Consider the following 26,257-nt stretch of genomic DNA (forward strand, 5'->3'; position numbering starts at 1 on the left):
GGTTCATAGAGTGGAGAAGGCTCTGCATGCGCTTGACCTTGTCAGGGCTTTGCGTATATACGTGTCTAGGACTGCGTCCTTCCGGAGGTCTGATTCCCTTTTCCTCCTTCCGGAAGGCGGCCACAAGGGTATGCCAGCTTCCAAAGCTACTCTTGCCAGGTGGATCAAATCCACCATACAAGAGGCGTACCGCCTTAAGAATTCTCCTCTTCCAGCCGGTATTACGGCACACTCTACACGGGCGGTAGGGGCCTCCTGGGCCATTCGGCACCAGGCTTCGGCACAACAAGTGTGTAAGGCGGCCACTTGGACTAGCTTACACACGTTTACTAAACACTACAGGGTTCATACCCAGTCCTCAGCGGACGCGAGCCTGGGTAGACGTGTCCTGCAGGCGGCGGTGCCCTAAGTATACGGGCCTGTCTGCACAATATTCGTCCATTGCTTCCCACCCAGGGACTGCTTTAGGACGTCCCATGGTCCTGTGTCCCCCAATGAGGCGACAGAGTAAAGGAGATTTTTGTGTACTCACCGTAAAATCTCTTTCTCTTAGCCTCTAATTGGGGGACACAGCTCCCACCCTGTTGCCCTTTCCGGGCTGTTGTAACTGTTGAGTTCTCATATTGTTTCTTGAGCTCGTACATAGTTGCCTTCTTACAGGCATAATTATGTTATTCATGTTACGTTCCTCCTACTGCTTTTGCACAAAACTGGAGAAGGCTGATGCCGTCCAGGGGTGTATACTGCACAGGAGGAGCCACAGTTAATCTTTTTCAGATTATGCATAGTGTCGCCTCCTAGTGGACAGCAGCATAACACCCATGGTCCTGTGTACCCCAATTAGAGGCTAAGAGAAAGAGATTTTACGGTGAGTACACAAAAATCTCCTTTTTTTCATGGCACCTTCCCTTTAAAGAAGTCCTGTAAAAAGTGGCCAGCTTTTGCTCATATTTTACTCCTGCTGTTCCCGAGTTTTTTTTTCCTCAAATCCCCTATATGGTTCCAGAAATATGTGCCTCTTTATGGTCTTTTCTAAGGGGGCGTGCCTCATAGGATCCTCGGGGGCGTGTCTTTCACAGCTTTGCATAATTGCTCTGTGAGACACGCCCTTTTGTAAACACCATAAAAATGATCACAAAATAAAAAGGCGCGTATCTTTGTAACAGTTTGCTGTATTTAAGGAAAAAAAGTGGGTTTATTCAGGGGAGCAGCAGGAATAAAATAAGAGCAAAAAATGGTCACTTTTGATCTGGTGCCTGTTCCTCTTTAATAGCATGGACATAGGTTTGAGTTACTAAAACAGATCCTTTTAATATTAAGGTAAATCTTTTCCATAAGAGATATAATTTGTATTTTTATTTTGTAAACCATGCAATATTTCATATTTGTTTCCTTTCCGTTTGGTCAGGTTCTCAGGGATTAATAAAAAGAAACTTCATCCTGTAAAAACAAAATTGAAGGATATCCAGGAAAAAGTAAAAGGTCTCCTTCCTCCAAATGCCGTCTTGGTGGGTCACTCGTTAAATAATGACCTGCGAGCTCTGCAGGTAAGCAGTGAGTGTGACGCATTGCATCGCTCGTATATCTAGTGTTAGCCGAGTGACCCCGACCATTCTTTCTTCCCTTTTCTTCCAGATGATACATCCACATGTTATTGACACGTCGCTACTTTTCGCACGATGCCACGGAAGGAGATTTAGATTAAAGTTCCTGGCACAAGTGATACTAAAGTACAAAGCTTTCCGTTCTATCTTCCTACAGGCTTGTTATGTCTTGGTTTGGATTTCTGCCCTAATGTCACATTTCTATATTAATACTGTGCAGAATATATAACTGTAAGCTATAACTGATCCGAAGTCACATTCATCAAAGGAACACCAGACCTAGAAACAATGGGTGTTCAGTGCAGGTTCTGCGGTAAATGTCTTCATAAGAATTTGGGAAAGTTATGAAATGCCCTATAAATGTCTGTTCTGTATCTAAGGATCTCGGCTTTTAGTGGAGATGAGCCTGTGCTGCACTTTATGTACATGCTCAGTAGTGAGGCAGTGCTGGGGGGTCGGAGTCATGGAGATGAATCTGTGCTGCACTTTATGTACATGCTCAGTAGTGAGGCAGTGTTGGATGGTCAGAGTCATGGAGATGAATCTGTGCTGCACTTTATGTACATGCTCAGTAGTGAGGCAGTGTTGGATGGTCAGAGTCATGGAGGTGAATCTGTGCTGCACTTTATGTGCATGCTCGGTAGTGAGGCAGTGCTGGGGAGTCGGAGTCGTGGAGATGAATCTGTTCTGCATTTTATGTACATGCTCAGTAGTGAGGCAGTGCTGGGGGGTCGGAGTCATGAAGATGAGCCTGTGCTGCACTTTATGTACACGCTCAGTAGTGAGGCAGTGCTAGGGAGTCAGAGTCGTGGAGATGAATCTGTGCTGGACTTTATGTACATGCTCAGTAGTGAGGCAGTGCTGGGGAGTCGGAGTCGTGGAGATGAGCCTGTGCTTCACTTTATGTACACGCTCAGTAGTGAGGCAGTGCTGGGGGTCGGAGTCATGGAGATGAGCCTGTGCTGCACTTTATGTACATGCTCAGTAGTGAGGCAGTGCTGGGAAGTCAGTCTGGGAATTTGAGGAGTTGGAGGTTTGGCTTACCGACTCCACGGCCCTTCAAAGGAGCCAATCCATCAAAGCCATTATGCCAGAAAAGCTTTGAAAAATCTAAAAAAAAAATTAGCTAATTTTTTTGCAACTTTCGGCATTTTTACACCTGCTTAAATCAGCTTTCCTAAAATTGGATGACCTGGGATGGGATGTGGCAACGCCCAACTATCCATTAAAATACAGGCGTTTTGTATACCAGGAATGACACTGAAGTCAGGGACTGCAGTATTTCTGGTGCTGCGTACACAGAACATGCACCAAATTAACAAAGTCACGTGTGGCTCTTAATGGATTCAGGCCATGTTCAGACGGTCAGTATTTGGTGAGTTTTTTACCTCAATATTTGTAAGCCAAAACCAGGAGTGGGTGATAAATACAGAAGTGGTGGTGACGTGTTTCTATTATACTTTTCCTCTGATTGTTCCTCTCCTGGTTTTGGCTTACAAATACTGAGGTAAAAAACTGACCAAATACTGACTGTATGAACATGGCCTAATAGAAACACGTCACCACTTCTGTATTTCTCACCCACTCCTGGTTTTGGCTTACAAATACTGAGGTAAAATACTGACCAAATACTGACCGTGTGAACGTGGCTTAATTCTGATTAATCCTTGTAACGATGGCAGTACCGAGCTAGCGCCATAGATAACGTGTTGTTATTGCAGGAGGGACATTCAATGTGGAGGCACTCTTGGCCACGACCCCTCAGAAGATGCCGCGGCCGCTCTGAACTTGGCTCAGTATTTTATTGAGAATGGGCCAGAGAAGGCGAGTGTCTTTATTTACCTTACTTATATAGCGCCTTACAGACATTATCATCCCTGTCCCCATTGGGGCTCACAATCTAAGTTAGTTCCCTATCAGTATGTCTTTAGAGTGTGAGAGAAAACCCACCAAACATGGGGAGAACATACAAACTCCTTGGTGGGATTTGAGCCAGGACCCCGGTGCTGCAGTACTAACCACTGAGCCACCATACTTTACAGTGCAGTGTGTGTCCCTATTCATTATTTACTTAGTTCCTATTTCTTTTCTAGGTTGCAGATATTAATTTGGAGGATATTTTTCTAAAGACTAACAACCTGCATAGTAGATCGGACGACACAAAATCCTCTGAGACTAAACCAAATGGGATGCTTCATCCCCTGCCACCAGAAGGACCCAGGTAAGAGCTGGGTCAGCGGAGGACCCTGCCTGCCTGAATTATGGGGGGCAGCCTATTGTTTTCTATTGGCTTCATTTAAGGCTCCCTGTGATGGCAATGTTGGGGAATAAAACATGTGACACCAATCTCTTCCAGGTTTTATAGATGGAGATCCCAACAGAGGATCAACCTCTCATTAGCTAATGTGGGGTCTTTCCTAATATAAAGGTTATTTCTCTATCGCCTCTCATTGGGGGACACAGGAACCATGGGTGTATGCTGCTGCCACTAGGAGGCTGACACTATGTAAATAAAAAAGTTAGCTCCTCCTCTGCAGTGTACACCCCACCGACAGGAAGTAGGATATCCAGTTTAGCTTAGTGTCAGTAGGAGGTGGACACGGGTCTTTCATTAGACCCTTATCTACCTCAATGTGCGTCGTTTCTTTTCTGATTTTCCGGAGGGATACAGGGTGAACAGTCACACCTGTAATCCCACAAAGCGGACTATGAGTACGGCGTGTACTGCCAACCCCGTATCCTCATAGATCCCTCTCCAGGACCAAGAGCCTAGCACACAAGCATGCTTAGAAGTCCGGTCCTGGCTCCGTCCCCCACCCACTCGCCCACCATAGCCTGTCGGTTGGAGGAGACGAGGACATCCATCACAGAGCCGTTGACGTCTCGTCCCCCTCAGGTTAGTAGCGGACGACGTGGGATGTTTTGGTGAGTATTTCCCTTTATCCCCCAGATCTTTCCCTGCCCACCCTCACAGTGTGGGGGAGTAGAAGTTCCTATAGGCGCGCTGCACGACCCTCTATGGCGGCGCTGATCTTATTTTAATAGGGATCCCAGGGGCCCCTAGACGAGCTTATCTCGCGCGGTAAAGGCCGCCGCGCTTCCCCCTTCCTATCCCTTTCATCCCTGCGGCCGCTCTGTTCGGCGGCCGCAATGTCACCTCTTACAGGGGCACCACTTCCCCCTGCGGCTCCTACGGGCTTCGGCACTGCGAGGCGGCGTCTCCTATATCCGGCGGCGCCGACCTACTTCGGCGCCGCGACCCTGGCAATTTCGTTCCCCCTGTCGGCCCTGGCAGGCGGCCGCGCTGCTCTGCGGCGCACTGCTCCGGAGCCGCGGTCTCTCTCCGGCGGCGGCGGCCTCTAATTTAGGTCCCGGCTTCTGCCGGGGCCTACTTCCGGTACCGCGCTCCTCCACTTCCGTTTTTTTCGGGCGGGCTTTCTCCCGCCCGACAATCTCTTTACTCCCCGCCCACCGGCGCCAGCTTGGTGCTCTCGGGCCAATGACTTCTACGCCGCTGCTTGCCGCTACTTTGCAGGAGGGCGCACGTTCCAGCACCTTTTCAGCGGTCACCACATTGGCCAGCACACGCTTTCTCCAGCGGGGTCCCCTGCATCCTCCTTAGGTTGCCGTCTCATCGCTGGTGCCCTGGACCTCTGCCATGATGCCGGTCGCAGCTACAGCCGGGAGCAGTCTACAGGACTCTACTATTACTGTGAGTAACTCTGCTATGCAGTCTATTACTCCTCTCTCCTGTTCCCCTAACCTTTGGGCATCATTTAGTAGGTCTGCTCCCAGGCCTAATCCTATAAGGAGAGCGTTCCCGTCCTCCTGCTTCCTCTTGTCAGCTGCAGGAGTCCCTACCAAGGGTGAGACCGAGACCCATGATTATCCCTGGGTGGGCTTTCCTTCTGTCTCAGTCTGGGGCGGACCTCACCAGGATGTCAAGCCTTTGGTGTCCGTGACTGACCGCAATGGCTAGTGGGTCACAGGATTTTCCGACGAGCCTTGTTCAACTCAGGCCACAAGAAGGGATACAGGGTGAACAGTCACACCTGCAATCCCACATTATGGACTATGAGTACGGCATTTACCGCCACCCCGTATCCTCACTGATCCGACAACAGGACCATGATCCTAGCACACAAGCGTGCTTAGAGGTTCGGTCCCAGCTCCATTCCCCACCCACTCGCCCTCCAGAGCCTGTCGGTTGGTGGAGACCAGGACGTCCACCATCAGCCCCATGGACGTCTGACAACTTTCTTTCCCGCTCCATCTTGCCCTCTGGTCTGGACCAGTGAGATCCCTCTTCCTGACCCTCCTCTCTCGAGAGAGAAACGGACTTCCTTGGGCATGTTTGCAGAGGAAGTTTCAGATGCGATCAACCAGACCCTAAGCATCATGGATACCTCTACGGAACCCGCAGAATAGGCGGTTTTCGTTTAGACGGTCAAACCACCTTCCAAGGTCTTTGCCCCACACACTGAATTTGTAGTGGTACTTACCAGGGGAAATGCGAGCCATACCAGATGCTTTCAGACAGGGAAGCGTCTCAGCATCCTATATTCCTTCTCTCCTGAGCTCATCGCTAACTGGACTGATTCCTCGGCAATTCTGGACTCGTCAGTTCCCAGACTGTCTGCCAACTTGGCATGGGTTCAAAGGATACAATTATAGATCCGCTGGATAAATTAGCCTTTGAAACGGCTGCTTCTACTTTGTGCCTCGGTCATTGCCTCTACATGGGTCTCAGGGACCATAGATAGATGGACCAAACAGCCTTGTAAGAGCACCCCGGCTGGAGCTCCTCCGGGGGAGCTAGCTGACCTGACGGACCAAATTTCCTATGCAGGGAAATATTTAGTATCTGCCTCCCTAGATGCGCGGCTTGTGCAGCTCACGCGTCCAGCAATATGGTGGCCATCTGACGCAGCAGGCGGACTTGTCTTCAAGAAGTCGCTTACCGGCCTCCCCTTCCAGGGGGCCTGTCTCTTTAGCTACATGCTGGAACAAATTATTAATGACGCCACGGGAGGCACGAGTTCCCTTTGTCCTTTGTTTTGTGGCGTCAGAATATTCCTCTAGCTAACACAGACTGCTATCTCGTCTGGCTAGAGAAAAGGCTCCCTTTACGCCTATCCCTTCCCGGCGTTCCCGCAACTCCCATGGTTGGTCCACCAGGCCTAGACCTGGCAGATCTTCCTCGGCATAACTCGTGCCAACGGCCCAGCGTTTCTTCCAGTTTGGGCGGGCATCTCCTGTCTTTTTCAGGGATGTTTGGCCAGCTTCGGTGGAGGACGCTTAGATCAGGGAGGTGGTATCCTCCGGATACAAGATACGGTTCGCTTTGCGGCCCGGAATTGCTTCTTCGAATCCCGACCTCTAAAGTCCTCCTCTGTTCTCGGGTTTCTTTGCGTCCATTTCCTTCTCTCTTTGTTCGGAGGTTATTGTTTCCGTTCTACAGCAGGTACGCTTCACAGGTTTCTATTCAAACCTGCTTGTAGTGCCGAAGAAGAGCGGTGCTGTTCGACCCATTCTGTCTCTGAAGTTAGTGAACAGAAGGCTCCGCCTGCGGCATTTCAGGATGAAGTTCCTCTCTTCAGTCCAGGCATCCTGTGCTCCATGGATATCCTAGATGCCTTGCTCCATGTCCTGATTTCTTTGAGGATCAGGGGCCTAGTGCTCTTTCCATACCTTGAAGTCATCCTCATCAAGTCTCAGGCCCAGAAGAGTCTGACCATCGTCCTCGACTCCCGGTTCCGTTTCTGGTGGCTGGCCAACAGAACAAAGTCTTGTCTTGTTCCGAGTCAGCGTCTCGTCCTCTTACGCATGTTGTTCGACACCGCCGGGGGTTTTTCTTCTTGAGAAGCGGGCAATTCTCCATACGGAGTTCGCTCTCTGCAGGGTCCTCGGCTGCCTTCCTACCGTTCAGCTACGACGTTACTGTGATGCATGGTGACAGCTCCGTAAGCGTTCTCTTTTGCGCTGTTCCACTTGAAACCAATTCAGCAGCCCATTCCTCAGTGGGACACGTCTGTACTGTCTCTGGATCCTCCAATCCGACCGATTCTAATAGTCTCTCAACTGGTGGCTGTCATCCCCTCTCATTCCCCAGGTCCGGTCCTCCCAAGGCAGGTGGTGACGACGGTCACCAGCCTCCCTGGCTGGGGTGCGTTTTCTCACCATCCGTCATTGAAGGGGGCTTTGGTCGGAGCAAGAGTCCTCTCCGCCGATCGATACCCTTGAGATAGGGGCCTTTCTTCTATCCCTGAGTCTCTGGGAAAGGCTTCTCAGAGGTCTGCCAGTCAGAGTCCAGACGTCCAATGCTTCAGCTCTGGCTTACGTCAATCGCCAGGGAGGGAATCAGTCTCTTGGCAATGGCGGAGGTATCCAATATCCTCCTCTGGGCAGAGGCAACGGTTTTCTGCACTATCTGCTGTGCATATCCCCGGCGTGGATTACTAGGCCGCAGTGTTTTCTCTGCCGCGACGGCCTTGCGGCAGGACAGGGGTTCCTGCTTCAGGAGGTCTTCCTTCAATTTTGCCTTTGATGAGGAACTCCGGACACGGATCTACTGGCGGCCCGTCTGCTTAGGAAAGTTCCACCGTTTGTTTCCAAGTCCGCGATCCTCTTGTTGTGGATACCGATACTTTGACCATTCCTGGGTCGCAATTTGTACTTCCCTTTCTGTTCCTCTCTTCCCTTTCTTCCCAGGCTGTTGAAGATCAATGCGGAGGGGGTGCCGGTCATTCTGACCACACCACATTGGCCCAGGAGGTTCTGGTTCGCTGAGATCGTCCATCTTCTCGCGGACTCCCACTGGAGGCCCCCAGTCTGGTCAGATCTTCTGTACCAGGGACCCATCTGCCGCGGAGTTCTTGTTGGCTCAAGTTAACAGCTTTGCTGTTGAAACCTTCCATTTTGGCTGTTTTCTCTAGGCAGAACTTGATGCTGGTCTTGCCCTTAGTTCTCTGAAGGGTCAGATAGCGACCTTTTCCATCCTTTTTCTGAAGTCCCTTTCAGAGGTCCTTAGCTACTGGCTATCACGGTACAAAGATTTATATACATCCCGTTTTCAGATCAGAACTTTTCTTCAAGTAGTGGCGCATGCGGCTCTCCCGTACCAGACTCCTGCGGATCCATGGGACCTCAATCTTGTTCTGGAGGCTCAGTGGGGTTCCTCCCTTGAACCCCCCATGAGGCCTCACTGTCCTGTCCCGCAAGGTGGCGTTTTCTGGTGACCATCACCTCCATTAGGCGCGCCTCGGAGTTGGTGGCTCTCTCCTGTCTCCCCATTTCTTGGTTTTTCACCAGGATAAGGTAGTTTTACGGCCTTCGTCGCCTTTTCTTCCCAGGGTGGTGTCCTCCTTTTAGTTGAATAAGATCGTCCTTCCCACCTTTGTCCTGCTCTGGGGCGTTCGCTGAACAGGCTATACCTGGTCATGGCGGTGAGGATCTATTTGTCTAGGACCGCCTTCTTTAGGAAGACTGACTATCTTTTTGTCATTCCAGACGATAGGTCAAGAGGCCTGCCGGCCTCCAGGTTACGATTGTTCTCTGGATCAGACCTGCCATTCTGGAGGCTCACCGGGTCAAGAACAGAGTGATTCCTCCTGGTATTAAGACTCACTCTGCCCCGGGCAATGGGCGCCTCCTGGGCAGTACACCATAGGGCATCCGCCCTACAACTTTGCTAGGCGGCAACCTGGTGTTCCGTTCACTCTTTTCCCAAGGGTTATAAACTCCATACCTGCGCTTCGACAGTTACCAGCCTAGGCGGAAGGATCTTGCAGGCGGCAGTGGTGATTCCTCCGACCTGAATGGAGTTTTTCTGCTGTTCCCACCCCAGGGACTGCTTTGGGACGTCCCATGGTTCCTGTGTCCCCCAATGAGAGGCGATAGAGAAAACAGGATTTTTGGTTGCTTACCGTAAAATCTGTTTCTCGGAGCCTTCATTGGGGGACACAGCACCCTCCCAAGTTGAACAGCTCTGTTTATTGTGTTATACTGTTAACGTTTGTGTTCTTTGAACGCTCTTTGAGTGTTTGAAACTGTTAGACTGTAAAGCGCTGCTTAAGTTTGTTGGCGCTGTATATTTGAAGATTATTATTATTATTATTATTATTATTATAATATTATTCTTTCTCGTTTACACGTTGTTTCTCCTACTGCTTTCTCACTAACTGAATATCCTACTTCCTGTCGGTGGGGTGTACACTGCAGAGGAAGAGCTAGCTTTTTTATTTACATAGTGTCAGCCTCCTAGTGGCAGCAGCATACACCCATGGTTCCTGTGTCCCCCAATGAAGGCTCCGAGAAACAGATTTTACGGTAAGCAACCAAAAATCCTGTTTTTAAAAATGGACAACGCGTTTAATTAATTGGTGACCTCCGAGCTACTTAAAATATTTGTGCAGTCCGTCTTATTACTTTACAGCTATGTTTTAGAAGATCATTGCAGAGTCAGCAGCTGTATGGGGATCGTGTAACTACAGTAGTGAGGAAGAAGCTGGACTTCCCATAGAGAAGGCAGAGATGGTTTATTACCCTCGCTGCCTTCCTGATCGCTGTATACAGCGACCTGTGTGTCCAGATTAGGAAGCAGAAACTAGGCTTCCTCCTCCTGTCCTAGAAATCCTGTGATCACCGGATGCCAGAAGGGAGGAGATGCTAGGTCACACCGGACACATATCGGCGCTACAAAAAGAGGCCGGAGACCGAATTATCCCTGTAACTCACCCTAATACGCCAGCCCCAGTTACAGAGGAAATCAACAATAATAATTAAAAAAAATGTTTAATGTTGACATGTCCTCAAGGCTCTTTTATGATGTTACAGGGGGCATACTATGTCAAATAAAAAAAGGAAAGGAAAAAAGTGTTGGCTGCGGATTCTAGCCCTGCCTCTGGCAAGAAAAACCCCACACGTCCGATATATAAAAATAATTATTACGGATAGGAAACAGAATTAAAAGGTTTTTCCACTTACAGGTAAGTCAACCCCAAATGCTGCAAAATGCCTAAAATAATAGAATCTGGGTACTAACCCCCTTCTCAGGTCCAGCGCTGGCTCTTTTTTTACTGCTCGTGTTTCGGGGTTTTCATTGCAGCAGTGACATCACTCCAAAACACCCTAGAACTGGAGAACCGGCGCTGGACCCGGTGATGGCGAGGACCCGCTCTTTTTGTTATTTTAGGTATAATACAGCATTCAGGGTCCATTTTCCTGAAAGTGGAAAGCCCTTTTTAATATGTATTTTTGTGGTTGTAAAAAAAAATGTGAAAAACAGACAATTTCACATTTGTATTTACATTTTCTCTTAATGTTAGTAAAAAAAAAAAATATAGCAAAAATTGTTTACAGGTCTTAAAACCAAATGTATGAAAAAACCTTCCAAAAATGTGTCTGGTCCTAAATTGGGAATATTGGCGTTGTTTTGAACTGGATGCGTTTAGTTGGTGACTCATTGGGGGACACAGAACCATGGGATAGTCTGCTGCCCCCTGGAGGCTGACACTGTTATTGGCTCCTCCCCAGCAGACTGTACCTCGCCTGCTGGACTCAAGCTTCCTCAGTTTTTTGCAGTGTTAGCTGGAGGCGAGGTCTGTCTCAGACCTGTTTAGGTTAGGCGCTAACCATTTAGCTCACTCTGTGGCCAAATTAAACAGGATGTCTAAAACGCTGTTATCAGTTGTCGAAAGATTGGCGGTGACTACTACCGCCCCAGGAACGCCGATCACTGCTGCAAGTGAATGGGATCCTCCAGTGACCCCACACCCATACAGTTCAGTGCCCACCACAGATGTCGGCCTTTCTGGCTGGGGAGCAATCTTCCATCATTTAACAGTCCAAGGAGTCAGGAGCAGTCAGGAGAGACTTCTCCCAATCAACTTGCTGGAGCCAAGAGCTGTCGGTCTGTTAGTTTGATATAGGCCACAGCTGTAGCATTGTCTGATTGAATCCTGATGGACAACTCTTGGACTAAGTGCTGCCAATGTAAATCACCAAGGAGGCACACAAAGCTCACCGCCATGGCATAGGTTGCAGGGATTGTGGAGTGGGCACAGGACAAGGTTCATCTAATTTTGGCAGTTCATATACCAGGGGTAGACAGCCGGGATACTTTGTAAGTTGTCAGTAGCTACCCACAGAAGAATAGGCTCGTCACCCGTAGGTGTCCATGCAGGTTTGTCGGCGGTGGCTTACAATGGATGTCGATCTATCGGCATCCAGACTAAACCATGAGTTGCTGAACTTTGTGGCAAGATACCGGGACCTTCAGGCTCTCTCTTGGTCCCAGTTCTCTCTGCCTCATCGTTTTCCACCCAGACTTCTCAAGGAGATCGGGGCAGAGGGTATTCCAGTCATTGTCATTGCCCCAGATTGGCCTCTTAGGACCTGGTATTCCGATGTTGTCCATCTCCTGGCGGATGTGCCATGGACTCTTCTGAACCACCCGGACCTTCTGTCCCAGGGTCCGTTCTTCCATCCAAATTTACGGTTGCTCGTTTGACAGCGTGGCTATTGAAGTCGCGATTTTGAGGACAACAGTTCTGCCTGAATCAGTCATCCAGACTCTGATTATCGCCCGGAAGCCATCCTCATTGCCAGTCTACCATCACACTTGGAGGGCTTATTTTCGTTGGTGTGAGCCTACCAGTACTTCACCAATGAGACAATGAAAAACGGTCTTAGGAGCGCAGGAAAGAGACGCAGACGAGAGATGGGGCTAAACCACAACGCGTTTTGACGGAGGATCGATCCACGGAGAAAAAACATCCACCTGATGAAGACCATCTCTCGTCTGTTTCTTTTTCCTGCGCTCCTAAGACTGTTTTTCATTGTCTCATTGCTCCCATCCTCCATTGGAGGTTCTCGGCTGGAGCTGTGGTGGAGACCCGACATCCTGTCCACCCCTGGGCTGCTTCCTAAGCGCTCCTATATGACCGCTCATCACTGACTCTTAGTATTTCACCAATGTCTTTTTTTTCCCTGCCAGTTCTGCTCTCCTTCTCACAGTCCGGATTGGTGGCAAGACTGGTGCTTAACCACCTCAAGGGTCAGGTGTCTGTTCTGGCTATTCTGTTTCAGAGGGATTTGGCATCTAAACCCCAAGCTAAGACATCTCTCCAGGGGGTGGCACACGTTACGCCTCCCTATCAGACTCCCCTTAGATCCTTGGGAGCTGAGTCTTGTTTTGGAGGCTCTTCTGTCTCTGGCTTTTGAGCCAATCAGAGATGTCCCCGCTTTTTCTTTCTTATAAGGTAGCTTTCCTCATAGTCGTAATGGCTATTAGGAGGGTCTCTGAGCTTGCGGCTCGGTCTTGTCGCGCCCTTTACCTTTCTCTTTATCAGGATATAGTAGTGTTGAGTCAAGTTCCATCTTTTTTCCGTGAAGGTGGTTTAGAGTTTTCCCCTTTTAATGAAGATATTCCTTTACCTTCCTTTTGTCCGGCACGATCTCATCCTATTGAGAAGACGCTGCGCAGGTTGGATGTCGTTAGCGCCATGAGATATGATTTATCGGCTCCTGCCTCATTCAGGCGTTCTGACTCCTTGTCTGTTATACCAGAGGGCCCTCGTAAGGGTCAGGCCGCCTCTAAAGCGACCATTTAAGTGCAATAATAGTGTCCGCCTCCAGGTGGCAGCAGACTGTACCATGCTTTTGTGTCCCTACGTTGAGTACCATATATCTACTGATTTATATATTTTCTTAATGCCATTTTACAGTTTTCTGGAAGCGCTTGACAAGGCGGGCAAGAAGATTACTTACGTGTCAAGGGACAGATTGAGAAACCCTGTGTCTTCAAGACAGTTTGAGACCTTGTTATGTGCTTCAAATGCAGAGGTGAGAACGAAGACCCTTGCTGCACTGGTGACACCTTCAGGGGCAATTTTATTTTCTACTTGCTTCCATTTGTTTTGGGTTAAAAATTATTTTTGTAATTGTGTTTCAGTAAAATTGTTGGGACTCTCTGTTTTCCTGCTGAATGAGTTAACTGAGAATCTGTCAGTGAGCTCGTTCAGATGGGGGAGTTTGTAACCCTTTTATCTGTCTTTTTCTGAGCTCCTCCCAAACATTGATGTGGACTGTGGTCATAAATCGGCACAATGGAGTTTTGGAAAAGACAGGCATGGTTTACAAAGTCCTCATCCAAACTGGCTCGCTGACCGATTCTCAGTTAACTCGATCTGCAGCTCGGAATGGCAAGGTGTAACAAAGAGCCTGTGAGAGCAAAACAATGACATTTTTTATATTTAGCACACAATACATGCATTTAGAAGGTTTAACTCAAGGTTTGAAGTTATACCCTGTCCAGTGGAGAGGTAATAATGTCCCAATAGCTGGGGATCAACCGCTAGGGCCCGCACCATTCCCGAGAAGACCCCTGTGGTCATTCATGAATGTGGGCAAGTCCCTTAAAGGGTTTCTGCAGAGTCTTTACCAATAAGATGGAACTTGGGAAGGTCATCGGTGTACAAATATAAATTGTACCGTTACAATGGTGCCTCCATCAGGCGGCTCCATATACCGTAGTTGTGCACGGACGGCGATTCCTTAGTGTGACGCTGACTATCTGCAGCGCTCCTCTGTTCTTGTGAATAGTAATGCACCATTTTCCTTGCAGCTCCTGGAGACGGTTTGCAGCGTTGTCCCCCTCTCTCCAGTTACTATCGTCCACTTCCAGCATGGAAGCATTCCCAGTAAAGTCCCTGCAGCTGGCACAGAGGTAAGCGCTCGCTCCATGGCGCCATTTTTTCACAAAGATTTTGTAGCTGAGCTAAAACGCCAAACACAGCAACATTTTTGTGCAACGGGTCCAAAGAAAAAGATTTAATGGCGCAAATCGGGTGAGGAATTGCACCCTAAATGTATCTAGAGAGCATCTGCCGTGTCGGGCAACACCGCCGTCATGTAGAGGTCTGTGACGCAGAAGTAGAAACCCATAGATTGCATTGAAAGACGTTTCCCAGGATTAGAAAAAAACATTCAGTATCGTAACATATCACCATTCACGTGGAACTGACTGAGCTGCAATACCAGGCACAGCCCAAGGGCAGGAGTGGCGCTGTTTATGGAATAGCAGACCGTTTCTTAGGGCTCAATTCAGTCGGATCACAACACACGGACTGGCCGCCCATAGAGATATATGAAGCTGTCCCGCTCGGGTCAGGAGTTGGACGCCCACTCCGTGCATTGGGATCTGACATCGGACTGTATTACACGGATGTGTGGAAGAGCCCGAAGGGTGAGTTTTTGGAGCCAGATCTAAGCGGAACCTTTCTAAATCCTCCTTAAAAATGTGCAGTTCCTCCTACGTTTCCAGTGAAAAAACCCAGCAGAAAGATCAGAGCGCACTTAAAGGGCATGTCCGCCCTTAGGCTACAAGTCTGCAGTCACCCTGCGCACTGTGAGGATGCTCCGAAGCGTTGGGCTCGTGATTGCAAGTATGTGATTTGCATGTATACGGTCACATGCCGACTAGATGGGCCCAGCCTCGCTCAATACAAGTATATTAAGTGAGGCCGGACAAGTCTAGTCTGAATGTGGCCTGAAGTATGCAAATCGCCACTCGCGGAGACCACCACCACTGGAGAATCCTCGCCGTGCACAAGATGTGCGGATTCACATAGAGTCGGACTATCCCTTTAACTCTCCAATCTATTCTCGTGATTTCTGGAAAGTTTTGGATCCAAAAACACCAGACAAAACCTCAGTGTGAACATACTGAAACTCTTGCAAACTCCTTCATTGAAAAAGTTGTGTATGTGGGGTTGTGTTCCCTTTCTCAGGACCCTCATCATCGGCCAAATATAAGCAGAACTGGGATTGGTCCCAGCTGGCGGCGGTGCAGCTCCCATCATTGCCCCGTTGGTTGCAGAGATAATGCTGCTCCCAGCACGCCGTCTCTCTTTTGGTCTCTGGGTTTTGTAGTCCTCCTCAAATTGGAAAACATTTACCGCCACCCCCGCATCACTGCGCTGCCATCTTATTACGTGCATGTTTTCATCATTAAGGTAACCTGCAAGTTTGGAGAAATGATGACTGTGTTTGCCGGGCCTTTTGGGAACGGTGTGTGCCTGAGGTCTGTGAAGATGCATTTTGGGAGCTGCGGTCCTATTCTCTCACTAAGCGCGGTATCGGGCACTCGTCAGGTGAGCACAGCCCTGTGTGCGGTGGGTTTAGGTCACGTTTTATTATGGCCTCCATTATCTTTCCCACTCATATCCATGTGTCTGTACAGTAGTGACATCATGTCTTCTACTTAGTGCTGAGCGAACGTGCTGGGATCGGTGTTATATGAGCATGCTCGGGTGCTAACTGAGAGTCTTCAGCGTGCTCATATAATATACTCAAGTCCCCGCGGCTGATCGAAAGCCGCAACACATGCATGGATTGCCTACCAAACAAGCAACCCCTGCATGTGTTGTGGCTGTCAGACAGCCCCGAGACATGCAACCCACAAGACCTGGAACATATTTGAGCATGCTGAAGTCACTCGGTTAGCACCCGAGCATGCTCAGATAACACCTTATCCCGGAACCTTCACTAATCACTACTCATTGCCACATACTGACCTCGTCTTTTCCTGCCTAGCCATATGTCTGCATCAAGTACGGTGTCCCAGAAGCGGCACACCTCGCTGTAGAGCTTCTCAACGGCTCATGCATTGATGGGAGTCCTATAAAGGTGCGTCTCTGGAGAGCAGGCGAAGTCTCTCATCCGGACCCCTGGCCTGGACCTCCAGGGTCTTTCCCGCTGACTTGTGTCTCTCTTCCCGCTGATTAGGTGCAGAGGATGATCTCAGGGAGGACCCTCGACTATGAAGACATTTTTAAAGAGATGGGAGAAGATCCAGAAAATGAAAACACAATCTACGTCTCCGGATTTGCGAACCCCTTGACGGAGGAATTTCTTCAAAATCAATTTAAGAATTTTAAGGAAATCAAATCTGTATTTGTGCCAACACATCCATATAGCCGACGGCAAGCAAAATACTGTTACCTCCGTATGTAATGTAGATAGCTTCTACCTGAAATGCAGAACTTACATTCTATGTGAAATGATATTTCCGGAGCATCCTTTCTAAGAACTCTGCATTGTACCGTTCCTCTGTTCTTCCTCCTGGAAATGAATACATTGGAAACTGTGTGCGATTCGTCCCCTTGATAAACGGGTAGATCCCTACAGAGCCTGATATTTCCCAATCTGCGCGGACTGCATTCTTGAGTAAAGGAAGGGTAACAGAGTTTTTGATTTTTATGTTTCCAAGAAGAATAACAGGAATGGTACAATGCAGGGCTCGATGAAAAGTCGCTCTGGCCTTTATATTCCTTGGGAATGTAAGTATGTGACCAAACACTCCTGTCTGAAAGTGGACCTGTCCTTTTTTACAGTTCAGATGACCTAATCACAGCAGGGGGGATCTGGGCTCTGTGGGTCTGGGATTTAGGTGATCATCCCAATCATGACTACTACCTGCTTCTTCTATACGGCGACTTGTCCTAAAATGGAATCTTTTCTCCCATCCATAGGATGTTTTTGATCATCGAGGGGATCTAATTTCTAGGACCACCGGTGACGTTGAGAAGGGAGGGCATGTCCTGCCCATTCATTCTCTATGGGACTGATGGAGATGGTAGAGCGCTGTACCCGGCTGTCTCGAGAATGAATGGAGCGTCCGCACACATGCACTCAGGACCACTGCTGGGTGTCCCACTGGGTGACCTCTCATTGCTGCATCATCAGAAACACAATACTTAACGCCGTTTCCATTTTGGGACAACGCCTTTCAGTAGCAGCGACCTGGACTAACAGATCAGTCCCATTGTACATGTAATGGGTGACGCCTGTAGTAGTTATTAGGTGACCACTAGTGATGAGCGAACGTGCTGGTGGGATAAGGTGTTATCTGAGCATGCTCGGGTGCTACCCGAGTGTCTTCGGCGGGCTGAAATAATAGGTTCGAGTCCCCATGGCTGACTGTCTCGCGGCTGATCGACAGCCTCAGCTCATGCGGCCGCGGGGACTCGAACATGTTTTTCGATAACGCCGCACACCGTCGATTAGCACCTGAGGACGCTCACTCATCACTAGTGTTCACCAACACACATGACATTTTGGATTTTCGGCATATATCGGGCTGAATGTGCTGTGCCCGTTGCAGGATTTCACAGCCCGGATGCCGCTGCCGCAGCTGTACGGCTTATACAGGCACACGGAGGACTGAGGAGCATGAAAGCCGTCACCTCCTGCCACTTCCATCGCTGGCTACAAGCTGCCCAACAGATCGGGTCTCGGGTAAGAAGCGCTTGTCCGGGCTTATGTGGGAATTGTGGTACCCATCAGTCTGTGTTACTGGTCATAGCATTATGAGGGAAGATTAGACATAGAGAAGAGTAATGGAAAACATGTGGAAGAACTGCAGCTCTGATCTAGTACTGTCTGTGCCTGCATTACTAACTAGGAGACAGTACTGTCTGTGCCCGAGTCACTTACAAGAGAACAGAGGGAGGCAGTAATACATTACTGACATGGAGGAAGTAGTCCTAGTATCTACGGTATATAATGATATAGAGCGAGACAGGAAGGTAGTACTATCTGTGCATACATCATCGACAATATATAAGCATCGGATGATTTTTTTTTTTTTTTTCACATCGTCTAGTGATAATCACATTGTCTTCTTCTTTCTAGGAGGATTATACGGAGATTATTAAGGATCTGGACCAGAGAATTCTCCAGCTGTACGAGAGCCTCCTAGAAAACACCCTGTGCGTCATCGTCTTCCCTGGAAACAATGGGTACATAGTCTCAGACGCTGGATAATGTTATTAAGATTGGTAATAAGGAGCGGAGTGTGGGAGGAGTAGATTGCTGGATATTAACTATTCCGCGAGCTGTGACCGTGACGCTCCAGCTACCGCCTCTTCCTTCACAATTACAAATTATTGGCATAAGTATCTGACAGCTGCAAGTCCCACCTCTAGGACTGGCACTTATGGTCAATGGAGAACTCAACTGCGGGGAGGCAGGCGACCCCAATTAGCCCCAGAGGTGGGTCCACATTTATTTTGAGAATGGGATCTCTCTGGCCAACTTGATTGCAGATGTGCATGCAATTCAAAATCACTGCAGATCTGGTAAGTGGGATCAGGGCCGGCTCCAGGTTTTCATGGGATCCAGGCCAGAGTCTCTGTGGGCCCATTTAACATATACCACGAATCATGATACACAGAAAATAAAAATAGGTATAGTACAATGCCAACGATGTCACTACTACATAGTCGTCCATGTACTATAATACACAGCCCATATTCATTCATAAAGTATAATGGACAGCCCATAGTCATTCATAAAGTATAATATTGCACATCCCAGTCATCCATGTAATATAATGCACAGCCCATAGTCATCCATATAATACATAGCCCATAATCATTCATAAAGTATAATGCACCCCCATAGTCATCCATATAGTGTAATGCACCCCCATAGTCATCGATAAAGAGTAATGCATAGCCCATATTCATCCATAAAGTATAATATTGCACATCCCATAGTCATCCATGTAATATAATGCAGCCCCATAAAGTATAATGTATAGCCCATAGTCATCCATATAGTATAATACACAGCCCATAATCATCCATAAAGTATAATACACATCCCATATTCATTCATGTAGTATAATGCACAGGCCGCAGTCATCCATAAAGTATAATGCACCCCCCTAGTCATCCATGTATTATAATGCAACCCCATATTCATTCATAAAGTATAATATTGCACAGCCCACGGTCATCCGTATAGTATGATGCACAGCCCACGGTCATCCGTGTAGTATGATGCACAGCCCACGGTCATCCGTGTAGTATGATGCACAGCCCACGGTCAGCCGTGTAGTATGATGCACAGCCCACGGTCATCCGTATAGTATGATGCACAGCCCACGGTCATCCGTGTAGTATGATGCACAGCCCACAGTCATCCGTGTAGTATGATGCACAGCCCACGGTCATCCGTGTAGTATGATGCAGAGCCCACGGTCAGCCGTGTAGTATGATGCACAGCCCACGGTCATCCGTATAGTATGATGCACAGCCCACGGTCATCCGTGTAGTATGATGCACAGCCCACGGTCATCCGTGTAGTATGATGCACAGCCCACGGTCATCCGTGTAGTATGATGCACAGCCCACGGTCATCTGTGTAGTATGATGCACAGCCCACGGTCATCCGTGTAGTATGATGCACAGCCCACGGTCATCCGTGTAGTATGATGCACAGCCCACGGTCATCCGTGTAGTATGATGCACAGCCCACGGTCATCCGTGTAGTATGATGCACAGCCCACGGTCATCCGTGTAGTATGATGCACAGCCCACGGTCATCCGTGTAGTATGATGCACAGCCCACGGTCATCCGTGTAGTATGATGCACAGCCCACGGCCATCCGTGTAGTATGATGCACAGCCCACGGTCATCCGTGTAGTATGATGCACAGCCTACGGTCATCCGTGTAGTATGATGGCCACTATGTAATCTAAAAAAAAAAAATTAAACCACTCCCAAGCCTCCAGTCACGTGCATGCTGATGTCGGCTGTTACACTCAGCTGGCCAGTCAGGACATTGCTACGCACGGACCTGATGGGTCTGTGCACTGCAGTATACTTCAGCTGAATCTGTGCCCAAGGACAAACATCCAGCTGAAGGCATTGGCGGGCCCGTCACCTGCCACTCTCAACGGCGAGTGAGCGCCCCTGCAACTGCCCAGGTGTCTACGCTGGCGCTGGGTGGGATCTACACCTATTAGACACTTATGCCATAAATATCTGATTATTCCTTAATACTCTTTTTAGGAAACCCTTCTTATATTGTAATGTACCAAGCTCTTCCTTCCTCTAAAGCTTGTATGCAGTCAGTCCTGTACAATGAAGTATGCTAAGCAAAGTCCAGCCACTAGGGGCGCTGTTCTATAGACTTAGAGCATTTTATGAGCAATGATACAACACATAGGAATGAAATCACGTTTAGTAGAGCGCCTGCTAGCATAGGAGAATCCTGACAGCCTGCACTGTGCGCACTTTACAAGTCTACAGGCGCACATAGTGACTGCAGACTTGTACCCCCAAGGCCGGACAACCCCTTTGTTTAAATTCTATAAAAGTAAAAAAAAAAAAGGATCTTTGGTGTAAAGTGGAGAGGCGCACAGTCAATGAATATATATTGTATAGGTCTGCCTGTAGCTATCCGCTTCCTGGGCGCCATAGTGTGACACTTCTCTTTCTTTTCAGCAGCAGCGGACCTCTGCCAGGATTCGGCGTGATGGGGATAAAGCGCTGACCGCATTGAACAGTCGCAAGCATTTGAATCAATATTTAATGTACAGAATGTTCTTCCATAAGTGCTGTATAATAAATGGGCCGCAGAGCCTTAGTTATTTTATGACGTGTGTCCGAGTGTAGAATGATCTGGAGCGGGAGGCTCATGATCTCTACAGCACCCGCTCTGCGCCATTAGCTGCACCGGTGCTGTCACCCACTTCCTGTTCTAGGGTCACAGGTCAGGCCACTACTTTTCCTCCTAACTTCTTTATGCCTTTTTCTATGTCCACTTTCCTAGAAATCTGAGCCACCGGGTGGGATGCGCTTCATGTCTCACTCATTATTATTTTTGTTTTTTAGAGACAAGAGGTCAATGCTGGTCACAAAATACTTCAAATCCCTGTGCCCGGTTTTTTTTTTTACCATTGGCCGCCTGTAGAAAAAATGTCCCTGTAGCCTAATTTTCCTAAGAGTGTTCTGGAAAGGAAAGTGTATTAATACCGGTGTTTAACATGCCTCTTAAAGGCAATCTGTCACCAGGTTTTTGCATTTCAGCATATTGTAGAGACAGAGACCCTGATTCCAGCGCTGTGTCACTTACTGAGCCAATTTGTGTATTTTTCATAAAATCACAGTTTTGTCAACAGGAGATTATCACTAGAGGACTAGGTGGCCCGTGCCTTCAAGTCAACTGCTCTGTGTAACCCCGCCCCTAACACTGATTGGCAGCTTTCTTCGCAGTGTGCACAGAGAGCGGCCAATCAGTGGTGTGGGCGGGATATACAGAACTCAGCATTCAGAGTTCTGCAGTTAATAAAATAGATTTTATAAAAACTGCACCAAGCAGCCCAATAAGTAATACATCGCCAGAATCAGGGTCTCTGCCCCCATATCATGCTCACAGATGAGGTAGCGAAAAACCTAGTGACAGATTCCCTTTTAAATAATTTTGGTTATTTTTGGGCCAGTAATTAAAAGTAGATTTGCACTATAAATTACCCCAAATTTCAGATGAAAATAGTAAATCTAAAAGGCAAAATGAAAGAGGGAGTGGCGCTCCCTGTGTGTCAGTGTAATCCTGCCTCTGATGATAAGGAGCCTGCTGAAAACTGTTACAGAAAACACAAATAAGTTTAAAAAAAGCCTCAAGTTTATGACTGTAAACCAATATACTAATTTTATTTTTTTTTTTAATTAAACTGGACCATCTCACTTATAAAATTTTGTCCGCCTGCAGCCACCACTAGAGGGAGCTCACTGTATACGGTTTTATTCAGTTCAGAATATAAATCATACGCACAGCGCCCTCTTGTGGTGGCTGCCGGCAGTGACAGTTATTATTTTAATCTACAGTTCTGCAGGGGATTCGGAGCTCTGTATCTACAAAGCGGAACTGAGAATAAATCACATGTGCAGGGGATTATATTTAAGTAAACTAAAATTCCTCGTGCAACAATGTAGTGGGAATCACGGGAAGAAAACAGACCATACGTGAACAATTTGCAGCTCCACTGTGTAAGGACATTTATTCCAAAATAAAAATTAAGACTTCTTTTTGCAAAATTGTATTTGAACAATAAATTGGTAACTGCACAATTTAAAGTAATGTTTAAACATAAAAGTATAAACCTTGTTAAAGATGGTGCCCCTGTGCAAAAATATCGGGATTAGTCCCCAGCCCAATAGGGACTTGCAGTCTGCAGGTGTTAATAGCGTTACCTTCATGTGACGCGATCCTGGTATGGCGGACGGACGCGGCCTCTCCTACCGCATAGGGACGCCGGACGCGGCCTCTCCCGCCGCATGGGGACGACGGACGCGGCCTCTCCCGCCGCATGGGGACGACGGACGCGGCCTCTCCCGCCGCATGGGGACGACGGACGCGGCCTCTCCCGCCGCATGGGGACGACGGACGCGGCCTCTCCCGCCGCATGGGGACGACGGACGCGGCCTCTCCCGCCGCATGGGGACGACGGACGCGGCCTCTCCCGCCGCATGGGGACGACGGACGCGGCCTCTCCTACCGCATAGGGACGATGGACACGGCCTTGCCTACAGTGTATGGCGGATGAATACGGTCTTGCCTACCGCTTATGGCCTCCCCTACCAGGTATGGCGGATGGATGCGGCCTCGCCTACCACAATGGCGCTGAACGTTCCTTACAAAATCGTCATTAGCCCTGAGAATTTGCACACTCTACTTAACCAATGGAAAACCCAGAAATTGGAGGTAGCGCTGCTCGGTAACTAAGCACTGGATCAGTCATTAATGAGGCTCGGATCATGGACACTGTAAGGCTATGTTCACACACCGTTTCTTTTTTCCCCCGGCAGAAAAAGCTTTGAGATTCCAGAACTTGCGCACACGCGGCTTTTTTTTCCCCCCAGGCTGAATTTGAGCACTGTGTCTTTGAAAATGTGCAGCGTGTCAATTTTCAGCGTTTTTTTTTTTGTTTGTTTGTTTTTTACCTATTAAAAGTAACGAGAAGCCGAAAACCCAAAACATTTGTGCTGTGTTTTTGGTTACTAAAAGTAAGTACAGAATATACTGTTGATAAATGACTTTAATCCACCTGGAAAAAATGCATAAAAAAATAAAATAAAATACTGCAAAATTCCACCAGATGCGAACATGCCATTTAAAGTATGTGCACACGTTGCGTAGTTGCAGCAGATTTTTCTGCACAGAGTTTTGGCAGGAAAAACACTTATTTCCCATTCATTTGAATAGGTTAAATACCACTGAAAATTAACACACTGTAGATTAAAAAAAAGTTCAATAATTTAATGGTTCAAAAGGTCGTTGTGACGGGAAGTGGAGGAGGTGAGCTGTGCCATCACTTCTTGTGAATGGTGGATCCTGTGATATCTACTGGGTATAAAGATGTTACTTCTAATTGTAACCCTGGCTGTGATGATAACGAGACTGCTGAAAAGAAACGGCAAGAAGTGTGAGTCTACAAATATACTTAGTGTTCCAGAATGAAAATTGCTAAATTTGGGGGGTGGCATGGTTTCATTTTAATATATATAGTGATATGGAAAATGGAATTAGAAATATTTATTTATAATGCATTCAACAAAAAAAATATTTAAAAAAAAAGTCATTTTTTGATGACAAGTCCTTTCGAAGGGGATGTCCGGTCCACACCGATAAGTCTGGAGTCACTCTGTGTGACTGCAGACTTAGGACTCCCCCCAGTGCAGGCACTGTGCCGATTTCCGAACCAGGACCAGCTGGTATGTAGAGTTATACATACTCCCGGCCAGTGGGCGCGTCACTAGTCGCAACACGGCCTCGTTCCATACAAGTGACTGCACTTTGCAATTTGGACCAGACAACCTCTTTAAGGCTACATCCTTTTAACAATGGTAAAATCAGCAACTCATGCTGCAGATTTCACCCTTTGCCTTGCACAGATTGAAATCCATAGAGAAAAAGCTTCAGATTTTATATTCCCCATCAGTATCTGGATAAGATTTAGTAAAATATCATCCACAATGCAGGTTCTCTGCAGATACTCCGATTGCAGGGATGTCACTTACTGGGCTGCTTTGATAAAAATCAGTGTTTTATCAGCAGAAGATTATCACTAGAGGACTAGTTGTCTCATGCTGGGTAGTCCTCCTGCTGTGTAACCACGCCCCCACCACTGATTGGCAGCTTTCTTCTAGTGTGCACAAAGCTGCCAATCAGGGGTGGGGGCGGGGTTATACAGGGCTCAGCATTCAGAGAACCGTTAGATCTCCAGAGTGATTTTATCTAAACAGCAGCAAGCAGCCCAGTAGGTGACACATCACTGGAATCATGCGGAGCTGCAAAACTGGACAACTCAAACTCCAGGAGCTGGCGAAAATAGCAATGGTGATCCAGCCCAAATAGGACATTCTAGTGGTAGAAGGCAGGTAGTCATCATCAGTACAGGTCCGGCTACTTACTCCGCCACCTTGTTAAGTCATTGGGGTCAGGTCTTTGCATAGCCGCAGCCTTCCAGTTAGGCACCTCTGTCCTTCTTAAAGGGAACACGTCACCAGGCCAAGTTCTCATATACAAGGACCTAAAAGGGTGAAAGGATAGGACAAATATCCCCACTAAATCTTCTGCCGGGGAGTGTTACTATACAGGCAGATAGTCCTTGCCCCCAGGTACATCATGTAAATGAGCCGTGTGTGGACCCTCAGTTACACATTTACCTTTCCGCAAGAGAAAATTTCCAGCATGAAGTGATAGAGCCCTTCTGAAGTTAGAAAATATGGAAACCGGTGTAGATGTGACAGTAACCCTTGAAGCCTATTAGTCATTATGACATACCTGATTTAACTTTGGGATCACATGGCCTTGCACCCGTCAGGGAGGGGGGGCACATATAGATAATATCGCACCCTTGCTCTGCCAGTCAGCACCTTCAGCTGCCCAACTCTGCACTTTTATTTATCTCTATAAAGATGAAAGTGGCCATGTCATTAGATGAGGCTACCACCTTCTTGGCGGTACGCACAAATGTCCTCCTATACAAGTGATGGTCACAGTTAGGACCTGTGCCGAGGTGGGGGTTACACTAACTGTGCATTTGCATAATTACATGACCGCTATCATAGGTATAAAGAGCACCATGGGCATTGTTAAAGTGTGGAGGACTATATTGTAAGACAGTATCTATTCTTTTTTCCCAGCATAAAATCAGTTTATTCTATAGACAAAAATAAGAAATTGCATTAAACAAGCCTCTTAAAGAGAACCTGTCACTTGCCATCAATGTGTGTTTGGATTAGAAGATGTGCTTTTTAGCAAGGAAAAAAAAAAACTTGCTAGAAAGTGTGCACCTTCTAGTCCGGAGGTAGCTTACTGGAGGAGAACAGTGATCACTGAGAGAACGGCTCTCTCCTACTGCCCCACTCTGATCTGTCTGATCGCTGAAGGGCAGGAGAGGAGATACCAGCACATGCACAAATGCTGCAGGTCCTAAGTAGCGGAAGGACCTTTCAGATCACGTGAGTACGTTCATGCCGGAGGGGACTTCTAAATGTTGTAGTGTATACAATATATACATTTATAAAGCGTGTGTATAATAGATCTATACCTCCCTATTCTACCCCATTACAAATAGTTATATTGACCCCTTCACACCTTCCAGAAAGTATTAATTAGTAGGAAATAGGTTTTTCCTATTTTCTACTACGGTATATAGTAATTTTTTTTTTTACCTGGTGCAAATACTGCTGTTCTCCTGAATTGGTGGCTGTTTTTTATTTTGGAACTATAGCCGCCTTCTCTCTGGATGTAAATCTCATCTTTTTAGCCCACTAGGCAGGACCCTCATCAACAG

At 47.7% G+C, this 26,257-nt stretch overlaps 1 protein-coding gene across 6 annotated transcripts in view; it reads left to right on the forward strand.

Annotated features, from left to right (window-relative positions):
* Positions 1-21,051, forward strand: part of REXO5 (RNA exonuclease 5) — a 37,240-nt gene extending 16,189 nt beyond the window's left edge. For 2 of the 6 annotated variants that reach the window (XR_013218093.1, XR_013218095.1), the window contains exons 9-20: positions 1,409-1,547; positions 1,636-1,730; positions 3,326-3,428; positions 3,698-3,825; positions 13,331-13,448; positions 14,230-14,331; positions 15,620-15,757; positions 16,200-16,292; positions 16,392-16,588; positions 17,770-17,903; positions 18,300-18,406; positions 20,904-21,051. Coding sequence is in view for 3 of the 6 variants with exons in the window: in XM_077274953.1 (XP_077131068.1) it covers positions 1,409-1,547; positions 1,636-1,730; positions 3,326-3,428; positions 3,698-3,825; positions 13,331-13,448; positions 14,230-14,331; positions 15,620-15,757; positions 16,200-16,292; positions 16,392-16,611; positions 17,770-17,903; positions 18,300-18,406; positions 20,901-20,949 (1,426 nt within the window). In the remaining 3 variants the exon portion in view is untranslated. Of the gene's footprint in view, positions 1-1,408; positions 1,548-1,635; positions 1,731-3,325; positions 3,429-3,697; positions 3,826-13,330; positions 13,449-14,229; positions 14,332-15,619; positions 15,758-16,199; positions 16,293-16,391; positions 16,612-17,769; positions 17,904-18,299; positions 18,407-20,900 lie in introns of all 6 variants that reach the window. The other 4 variants (XM_077274953.1, XM_077274954.1, XR_013218094.1 and 1 more) reach the window with 3 other exon arrangements.
* Positions 21,052-26,257: the final 5,206 nt, after the last annotated feature.

The sequence above is a fragment of the Ranitomeya variabilis genome, chromosome 7, assembly GCF_051348905.1.
Source record: "Ranitomeya variabilis isolate aRanVar5 chromosome 7, aRanVar5.hap1, whole genome shotgun sequence".
NCBI classification, from domain to species: Eukaryota; Metazoa; Chordata; class Amphibia; order Anura; family Dendrobatidae; genus Ranitomeya; species Ranitomeya variabilis.